This window comes from Glandiceps talaboti, chromosome 19 (assembly GCF_964340395.1).
Source record: "Glandiceps talaboti chromosome 19, keGlaTala1.1, whole genome shotgun sequence".
Taxonomy (NCBI): Eukaryota; Metazoa; Hemichordata; class Enteropneusta; family Spengelidae; genus Glandiceps; species Glandiceps talaboti.
The window spans coordinates 7,081,320-7,092,651 of NC_135567.1; the positions used below are offsets into that span (position 1 = coordinate 7,081,320).

Below are 11,332 nucleotides of genomic sequence, written 5' to 3' on the forward strand. Positions count from 1 at the left end.
ATGTATGCATGTATGCATACATTCCATGAGTGTCGTGGTATCAACAATATATTTATGTGTTTAAAAGAAGATTATTTTTACCTCATTCTTCAAATCGAAATCTGCCTTTCTTTCCAGAAGAATTCGTACTACTTCAATTATGTTAAGTTGAGAAACTATATGGAGTGGTGTATTACCAGACTGATACCAAACATAAACAAACAAATCAAAATTAGCAATAATCCAACTTAATAAAAGTTACACTGACATTGTTCACTATGGTTCCCTATAAATACTATACTAACGATGATCTGTATGAGAATACAGGATGTCTTCACATACTTCTTTCTGAATATGACTAAAACTTATAAGTTTGTATCCAAGGTGTCAATGTTTTGTTATTGTTTTATTCAATTAGTTATGATATCCAATGTCCAAGGAAAAGAAGACAAATACTAAATGTTACTGTTCTATAAACTGACAACGAACTATTGATAAGACTTGTTAACAACACAGATGACAATAGTGACTGTTGATTGTCTAAATACGGTCTATAATACTTAGGATGTGAATGCACTAGACTGTGAGATACATTGTGTAACTTTGCCCCCACTGGTCCGCTCTATCCAACCGTAGTAATCTGAAGTACTATGATGACAATTGAAGATGGTAAAATGTAAGTACCATGGCAAACACGGGAGTGATTCGAACCTAAAGAAATCGCAGTTTCAGACCCCATTAAAGGGGTACAACCTGAGTTTCCAAGTCTTTAGGCGTAGTTATTTAAAAGGTACTCACAGTATTCTACTTACTGGAGCACCACTTGCAATTAACAGAGCTAAAATCTGCTGTCAGTATGCAATATCTAAACGAACCAATGTCGTAATTTATAATATGTGTAAAAATGTTCAAGCAATCCCTACTATGAAAAAAATACCGCCAATGTTGTAGCACAATTGTACAGTTTTTAAAAATGTTTGTCCATATGCTCGTCCATGCTAACAATAGGTGTTCATTTGATGAATGACTATCCAGTTGCCTATCCAACCATGTTGCTATCTCTGTGATATACGCGATCATTTGGCTGTTGCTATGGACGTGGTTTGTTGCTAGGCAAATTTACATTTTTTGAATGTTTATTCAATGGTCTATTAATCCCAATTGTTATCTTTGCAGTATATGTGATCATTTGGCTGTTGCTATGGGCGTGGTCTTGTTGCTAGGCACACTTACATACATTTCTTGAATGTTTTATTCATTTGTCTTTCAATTCCTGTAATCTTTGCACTGTACGTCTTTATTTGGCTGTTGCTATGGGTATGATCATGGTTGCTAGGGATATTTGCATATATTTTTTGAATGTTTACTCACTTGCCTACCAGATGATGTTCTTATTTAACCAAAATGTACTGCCATTCAGTTGTTGCTAAGGGCGTGTTCATGGTTGCTAGGGCCAATTGCGTTAAAATACTTTGAAGAAAGTCTGCAGAATAATACTTCTAGTAAACATCTCACCAAGTTTCAGTCTCATTGACCAAGTACTTTTTAAGATATAAATTTTTTACCAAAAATGAACATGTTTACACCTAATTTGCATAATATTGATGAGATCATTATATGATTATTATTTCTCCATCGATACACCCTCAGATGCACCCCTGTTAAATTTCAGCCAATCTGCTGAGTAGTTTTAGAATTATAGGTTTTTGACCAAAACGACATATTTTTTAGCCCTAATTTGCATATTACTAAGGGAATGGTCTATTGTGTGGGGGTCATATCACACGTTTTATGTGACTCGATTACAAACATTGTAAGTGCAGCTGATATTGACATATTACAACTGATGGATAGCATGGTCATCATTAACACCCAAACAAAGTATATACCAGTTAAACACAGTTCATTCCCGTAGCACAGCACAACAAGTCAAAATGCACAACTCTAGTCGAATCAATAGTGAAAGCTCCAGAAAAGAAGTCCAAATACAAAGTCCAGTAAGAGTAGTGCTATATAGTACATGTAGAACAGCTGGAAACCATTCTGATCTTTCGAAAGGTCACAGGGGGGGGGGGGGGGATTAGGGGGTAACCTTTTAACAAATCATCTCTCAGGGGACAGCAATATTTTAGGAAATGGGATTAGGGGGATGGTCGTATTTTACTTTGTATTGCATAGCACTGCATTATTTTCTTTTTTAGTCATCCCATTGTTGCCATCGGTTCCAAGCCCGTTGCTGCTATTTGCTATTTGTATTCATCTTTTGAGACAGAAAGTTAGCTAACTTTTTTCATGTACTGATATATTGCAGTTCTCAACCCATCACGGCTGCCAGGTCTTGGTCATGCATACGTCAGTCTAACCAGTCGTTGTCATGGGGTCAGTGGATGGCAAAACGTATGCGGTTTGCAAAACCTTCTTTCAAGTCTTCATTTTGTTATCGTGGTCGTAAAGCTGGACGCAAACACCCCAAACCTAAGTTTTCGATTCCAACTATTATTAGTAATCGTTGTCTTGGGTCAAAAGATCTGAGGTGCGGAACAGGCTACTAAGGCAAATTCCTATCTCTATTGATGCTACTTATGTTGGGTCGCTGCCTATTCGTACCATAATAACACCCAGTGTACACCTTGTTAAAAACAAACGTGACTCTGTTCTAGTGATAATTCCGAGAGTTTCTTCATGCTTCCAGAAATTACAACTAAATGCTGGTCTGGGGAATGAATGTTCGTTCTATTAATGGGGGGGGGGGGGAATCAGTGCTGTAATGTCGACATTGTTGACTGGAAATTTGGACATCTTTAAAATAGCCATTACAGAAACTTGGCTCAAAAGCGGCTACACTATCTATGAGCAGCCTCACTCAAAGAGAAAAAGGGGGTGGAGTAGCAGTGTTAGCCCATTCCAACCTTCCCGTCACTGAGAAGCGTTCATCTTCGTTTCAATCTTTCGAAGCATTAGACATCATTTTCAATCGTCGAGTCAATGTCTGCATTTAATTGTCGTCTACCATCCTCCAAAATCAACAAAAAATAAAGTTACCATCGGCGAGTTAATTTCTGAATTCTCAACGTGCCTGGAAACAGCTGTACCATCGTCTGGCCACTTTCTATACGCAGGTGACTTCAATTTTTATTTTGTGGACACCGACTTACGGGATACAAAGAAGTTTGTCGACCTTTTGTAAATTCTATGGGTTTACAACAAAATGTATCCGAACCTACAATAGCAAGGGCTATACTCTTGACTTGCTGATAACTTGATCGAATGATCAGTTCCTGCACTTTATCAGGGTCGACGTATCTCTAATCTGCGATCACAGTATCGTTATTTCGGTTTGAAAATTCAGCGACCACCAAATGGCAAGTTCAAGTTCAACAAGGAATTTCTGAACAATTGACAAGGCTGACTTGCATGACAAACTTGCGGTCAGCATCGCAGACTATAGCATTGCAGACTGTCCACCTGTCATGAACTCCGAATGCTTGTCAGAATTTTATCATGAAACTGTTAGGAAGGTATTGGATGCGATTGTCCCTATAACTGAAAAAGTCATCACCCAGAAAGTGCGTGGCCCATGGTTTTGTGAGGAACTACTGTCATTTATCATGAGAAGAGAAGTGTGTAAGTTCGAAAATAAGTGGCGCACATCGCAACTCGAAATCGATCGGCAAATCTTCTGTACTAAGCGGGTTGAATATTTCCGTCGTTGTGATGAAGTAAAGTCAGCTTTCCATCGGACTAGCATTAATGAAGGAGACAACAGAAGATTATTTAATATTATTACTGAGCTATCAAGTACCAAGGCATCCAATTCAAACGCATTTCAAAATGACATCCAAGTACCATCCAAATTCCTCAAATTCTTTGAAGTGAAGGTATCAAAGCTTCGTGTCGGACTTGTTGTTCAGTCAATAGTGACACATCACATTTTCACTGAGTTTGAGTCTGTGTCAGTTATAACGCTAGTAAAGCGGTCGTCTCCAAAATCATGACTGTGAATTTGATATCCTTCCAAAAAACCTTGTCAAGAACTGTATTGACTCTCTTGCGCCTTTTTAGCTCATTTATACAATATTTCACTTTCGTCTGGCACCGTCCCTAGCCATTCTAAATCATCAATCATTTGTCTATTGTTGAAGAAGCCTGATATTAACCACAATGTACTGAAAAAATATAGGCCCGTATCCAATCTGTCTTTCTTGTTGAAAGTTCTTGAGAGAATTGTCGCGCAGCAGCTAAATGATCATCTCGCCAAGTTTCAGCTATACACCAAGTGTCAAAGCACATACCGAGCCAATCACAGTACTGAAACTGCGCTCCTCCTCGTCTACAATGATATTATGCTTGCATTAAGTGACAAAAAAGATGTAATTCTCGTCATGCTGGATTTATCTGCTGCCTTCAATACGATGAGGTCTTGTTAAATAGACTGCGATTTCATTTCGGTATCACAGGTATGGCTCTGTCCTGGTTCAGATAGTATCTAGTCAATCACCACCAGTATGTTAAAGGCAATTCAACTAAAGCATCCACATCACATTTGAAATATGTTTTTCCACAAGGATCGGTATAGGTCCACTTATATTCTCTTTGTATACAGCACCACTAGAGAATATCGTAGTTAACCATGGCCTCGACTACATCATGTATGCTGACGACTCTGGTATTTATAATAATAATAATAATAATTTATTCCCACGTACAAAAAAAAATGTGATACAGAACAGAACTAAATATCCTTATGTATATACATAAACGTGTTATTCGGGAAAAGTGTGTGGAAGTAGTTGTTACACAACTAATCGAGTCCTCCCCTCACAAAACATATGACACTCATCATTTAATTTTGCCCTGTTTCAATCAAGACTATTTAACGTGGTAGATGATACTGGAAATACACTGAAATTACAAAATAAATTAAACATGAGCTCTAGATCCCGAAACAACCAGACTGTAGACATTTTTTAAATTCCCGCTTAAACTCTGACCTACATTGTATAGTCCTAATATGCACTGGTATTTTATTCCATAGTTTCGCACCTGCATATTTTATGCTGAATTGGCCCGACCTATGTTTTGTTCTTGGAATATTCAAATCGCTTCTCCTGCTTTGCCGTGTTGAATAAGAATGGCTAATTGTAGTGAAGTAATCGTGGAAGATGCTTGGTAGTCTTTTATGTGAAACATCATGGACAAACATCGCTAATTGTAGGCTGTGTTGTTGAAAAATGTTTAGAATACCGAGCTTTTGAAATAATGGTTCTGAAGGTACATTCCATTTGCTAAAAGTCATAATACGAATTAATCGTTTTTGTACAATAAATAATTCATTAAGGTAAGTCGGGTACGTACTCCCCCATACTTCCAGTCCATATGTGATGTGTGGGAGAACAGTGGAGTTATAAAGCATGATAAGTATATGTTGAGGCACAACTTTGCGAATATGTAGGAATATGCCTGTAAGTTTGCTTATTTTAGAATTTACAGCAGTTATTTGTGGCTTCCAGGACATACACTGATCAATTGACACTCCAACAAATGATGCAGTATCAGTTTCTTGCAGTATGTGTCTTTTATGCGCATAGATCCAGTGTTATCCACTGTTTTCCTTTTGCTTTTCAGAATTAAGTAATTCGTTTTAGCTAGATTTATCGTTAGCTTATTCGCATCACACCAATTTGTGATATTTGTTAATTCATAGCTCATTGATGTCATATCAATAATATTACTTCTATCAGTAAAAGTATGGAATAAATTTGAATCATCGGCATACAATCTAAAGTCAAATAAATCGGAAGATAGTGGTATATCATTAATATATACAAGAAAAAGTGTAGGTCCTAGAATTGAGCCTTGGGGAACACCACAAGTAATTGCCCGTTTGGAGGAATTAACACCATTTATACCTACAAACTGATACCTGAAAGTGAGATAATCTTTTAGCCATTGAAGGGGCAAACCTCGTATTCCATAATATTCTAATTTTGATATTAGAATATCATGATTTATGGTGTCAAACGCTTTCGAAAAGTCAATGAATAACCCAAGTGTTGGATTTCCCTTATCAATTTCTTCAAGAAGATGTTGGGTGAGGCTGATCAAAGACAGTTTGGTGCCATGTTGCTTCCGAAAACCATATTGGTGTTTGTAAAATGTGTTGTTTTTCTCACAGAAGTTTAAAATTTGATTATTAACCATTTTTCCAAAAATTTTGCTTAGTAAAGGCAAAATAGAAATTGGTCTATAATATCCTGTGTTTTCTGTGTTTCCCTTTTTAAATATAGGGACAACCCGTGCTATTTTTAGAGCATTTGGGAATTTACCTTTTATGAATGACATCGATGTGTCCAAGCTTGTAGCTATTGAAACAGCGCCCTCATTTATGTTATTTGCAATAGGCCTGACGAAGTTGTAGCTGATGTAGAGGCATGCGTCGATGATATTCGTAGCTGGATGATGTCCAATATGTTGGTACTCAATGATGATAAAACTGAGGTTGTTCATTTCTCCTCACGCCTAAAATCAGATGTATCAGAGCTAACTAGCCTTAAGATTGGTAGGATTGATATCACTCCATCCTCTTCAGTTCAGAATCTAGGCGTGATTCTCAATAGCGATGCTCCATGTCTAATTAAATCGGTCAGATATGTAGAATGGTTATTTCGCGTTGCATATAATTGGAACGATTCGTCGACTTTTGGACAAAACAACTACAGAAAATATAATCGACGCATTTGTAACGTCCCGCCTTGATTTGTTTTAATCCACTGGGTGTCTTCTGAAATTTTTATCTAAAGAACTTTTAAACGACAAGGAATTTTAAAGTCATTTGTTGCCTTTCTTCTCTGACATTTTATTGTACATTTGTGTTAAATTATATGGAATATAAAGCTTCCTAAGTACTGAAGATTATGACTGTGTGAATGAGATGGTTGATTTTGTTGTACATTTGAAGTATTGTTCTGTTGGTAATTCAACTTTTCCAGTTTGTGCTTTATATGCCATGGTTAGCATGGAAAATGTTTGCCTGTTTTCTAATAGTTCCCATTGAAGCTCCCTTAGCATTGCTGTAACACTGTCAGTTTTGGTGTAGAGTTGAAGAACAAAGCAGGCAGCCCGTGTATCACCCCAATATGTAATAATCAACCCAATATGTAATACTAACCCAATATGTAATAACGCCTTAACCCAATATGTAATACTAACCCAATATGTAATAACGCCTTAACCCAATATGTAATACTAACCCAATATGTAATAACGCCTTAACCCAATATGTAATACTAACCCAATATGTAATAACATCTTAACCCAATATGTAATACTAACCCAATATGTAATAACGCCTTAACCCAATATGTAATACTAACCCAATATGTAATAACGCCTTAACCCAATATGTAATACTAACCCAATATGTAATAACGCCTTAACCCAATATGTAATAACGCCTTAACCCAATATGTAATACTAACCCAATATGTAATAACGCCTTAACCCAATATGTAATACTAACCCAATATGTAATAACGCCTTAACCCAATATGTAATACTAACCCAATATGTAATAACATCTTAACCCAATATGTAATAAACCTAAACCAATATGTTTTATCACTTAACACAATATGTTTCACTAACCCAATATGTAATAATACTGTCGCACTCGAGTCCCGTGCGTGCTATTTATCTACCGTGAGAACTTATTCGAATCCCCGTCCCCGGCACCAGCAAATAGCCCCGCGAGTCAAAGTCCGCGTAATATCTGTTCAGTAAGTATGGAGCGATCGGGGATCGCAGCAAGGTTAACGTCTCGCACCCCAATAAATTACACTTAACGAGCAGAACGCACAGCAAGTACGTTTCAGACTAACCGTCACTTTTATTTCAGACTAAAGGATAACACAAGACAGCAGTTTGGTACGTCAGGGACAGAGGTCTAGTTTTGTATTGACAAGGCCCAGTTTCCCACTATACAACTCGCAACTCGTGCAGCATCTACCACAGTCACATATACGAACCAGGCCGACGGGCTAACCAGTGTAGCTTACCGGGTCAGTGAGTGTGGAGAAGTCGGCTACGATATAGCGAAAGTACGGAGTACTCTCTCCCCGAAATTACAGCATCCAGTGAGTCCCCAGGTTGACTAACGAAATCTCAGAAACTCTCCCCTTTTTATACACTAAAACCCCGCCAAAATTAAGCTAATGAACTACAAATAAGACTCATGTTTCGAGGCCGTATTCCATGTTTGGGAATAGCGGGAAAATATACCCCATGTGACCTGCCTACGTGGCTGAAGGTTACCGTGTAGCCGACTTCCAGTGTTACTCCCGGTCAAACTCCACGTCGTAATTACTGTAGGAAACAACGGAAAACAAACTAACACTATATACTTGGCTTAGGATATCATCCGACCGCCACAATATATTATACTAGTATGAAATACTAACCCAATATGTTTTGACACTTAAGTCAATTTATTTCACTAACCCAATATGTAATAACATCTTAACCCAATATGTAATACTAACCCAATATGTAATAACGCCTTAACCCAATATGTAATACTAACCCAATATGTAATAACATCTTAACCCAATATGTAATAAACCTAAACCAATATGTTTTATCACTTAACTCAATATGTTTCACTAACCCAATATGTAATAATACCTTATACTAGTATGAAATACTAACCCAATATTTTTTGACACTTAAGTCAATTTATTTCACTAACCCAATATGTAATAACATCTTAACCCAATATGTAATACTAACCCAATATGTAATAACGCCTTAACCCAATATGTAATACTAACCCAATATGTAATAACATCTTAACCCAATATGTAATAAACCTAAACCAATATGTTTTATCACTTAACACAATATGTTTCACTAACCCAATATGTAATAATACTGTCGCACTCGAGCCCCGTGCGTGCTATTTATCTACCGTGAGAACTTATTCGAATCCCCGTCCCCGGCACCAGCAAATAGCCCCGCGAGTCAAAGTCCGCGTAATATCTGTTCAGTAAGTATGGAGCGATCGGGGATCGCAGCAAGGTTAACGTCTCGCACCCCAATAAATTACACTTAACGAGCAGAACGCACAGCAAGTACGTTTCAGACTAACCATCACTTTTATTTCAGACTAAAGGATAACACAAGACAGCAGTTTGGTACGTCAGGGACAGAGGTCTAGTTTTGTATTGACAAGGCCCAGTTTCCCACTATACAACTCGCAACTCGTGCAGCATCTACCACAGTCACATATACGAACCAGGCCGACGGGCTAACCAGTGTAGCTTACCGGGTCAGTGAGTGTGGAGAAGTCGGCTACGATATAGCGAAAGTACGGAGTACTCTCTCCCCGAAATTACAGCATCCAGTGAGTCCCCAGGTTGACTAACGAAATCTCAGAAACTCTCCCCTTTTTATACACTAAAACCCCGCCAAAATTAAGCTAATGAACTACAAATAAGACTCATGTTTCGAGGCCGTATTCGATGTTTGGGAATAGCGGGAAAATATACCCCACGTGACCTGCCTACGTGGCTGAAGGTTACCGTGTAGCCGACTTCCAGTGTTACTCCCGGTCAAACTCCACGTCGTAATTACTGTAGGAAACAATGGAAAACAACCTAACACTATATACTTGGCTTAGGATATCATCCGACTGCCACAATACCTTATACTAGTATGAAATACTAACCCAATATGTTTTGACACTTAAGTCAATTTATTTCACTAACCCAATATGTAATAACATCTTAACCCAATATGTAATACTAACCCAATATGTAATAACGCCTTAACCCAATATGTAATACTAACCCAATATGTAATAACATCTTAACCCAATATGTAATAATAACCCAATATGTAATAACACCTTAACCCAATATGTAATACTAACCCAATATGTAATAACGCCTTAACCCAATATGTAATACTAACCCAATATGTAATAACATCTTAACCCAATATGTAATAAACCTAAACCAATATGTTTTATCACTTAACACAATATGTTTCACTAACCCAATATGTAATAATACCTTATACTAGTATGAAATACTAACCCAATATGTTTTGACACTTAAGTCAATTTATTTCACTAACCCAATATGTAATAACATCTTAACCCAATATGTATTGGTGATTGATTCAGTTATTTATTTATTTATTTATTTATTTACTTTCTTCATAAATCTATCTTGTTAACTTCATCCCTCATTTTGTAGAGATCAGCTTTATGGAATTCGTAAATTTTCCTTGGTTTTCTGTAGTTGAATTTTGCTTTAAGATCATTAGTGCAGTTGGAATATCGTAGTCAATTATGCCTGGTATTACTTGGCATCGTAGTCAATTATGCCTGGTATTACTTGGCATCTATTTACGAGTTCAGGTTTTGATGTGAACAGTAACTCTAAGATGTTAACGCCTCGAGTTGGTTTATTTACCGCTTGTTTTAGTAAAAACTTTGCTGCTATTTGAAGTAGCTTGTTACACAGACCAGTTGTACGACTTCCTTGATGAATTGACTGTGTTTCCCATATGATGTCACTAAGGTTAAAGTCACCACCCAGATTGTTTTGCCATCTACTAGGACATTACAAGATTGTTTTGCCATCTACTAGGACATTACAAGATTGTTTTGCCATCCAGTAGGACATTACAAGATTGTTTTGCCATCTAGTAGGACATTACAAGATTGTTTTGTACCAGTTAGGTTTGACATAGCAGTTTCCAGTTGGTCCACTTTATCGATCTTGGTGTCTGGTGGTTTATAAAAGCAACCAACAAGGCAAGGTTTTGGCTATCAGTTTTGTTGATTTCCGGTTACAATCATGGATTTGTATGTCGCGATAAAGATGCCATCTCCATGTATTGTCCTGTCTCTCCTGATGACATTGTAATCAGGGTAAAATATTTAACTTGTTTGTATAGAACTGCCAATTTTAGATTCGGTCCCCCATATGATGATATCAGTCTCTATTGATTCTGCCATAGCTGCAAAATCTGTAGACTGTCGACAGTCGCTCGCGCCTTTTTTTCCTATGTTTTATCTAAACTCCGATCCGGCGCAACACTTGTATAATCGCAAACTGATATTGAGGGCCGAAGGCCCGAATGGTCGAGGGCCGAAGGCCCGAGCGACTGTTGTCCCTTGCCGCGCCCTCATGCGATAACAATAGGGACATTCAGTTTGTAGACTATTCGACATTTAGGTCATAGTTGATAAGGCTTGTCAATCAAAATGAACATGGAGTAGTCACCAAGCGATCGCGAGTCAACACATCGAGACGCATTGGAGAAACTTGGATACTCACACTTGAAAGAC

At 37.5% G+C, this 11,332-nt stretch overlaps 1 protein-coding gene across 1 annotated transcript in view; it reads right to left on the reverse strand.

Moving 5' to 3' along the window:
* Positions 1–2,663, reverse strand: part of LOC144450386 (death-associated protein kinase 1-like) — a 31,675-nt gene extending 29,012 nt beyond the window's left edge. Inside the window, exons 1-2 of the mRNA XM_078140988.1 lie at positions 2,625–2,663; positions 82–180 (exon numbers count right to left, since the gene is read on the reverse strand). Of these exons, the coding sequence (XP_077997114.1) occupies positions 82–180; positions 2,625–2,663 (138 nt within the window). The remainder of the gene's footprint in view (positions 1–81; positions 181–2,624) is intronic.
* Positions 2,664–11,332: the final 8,669 nt, after the last annotated feature.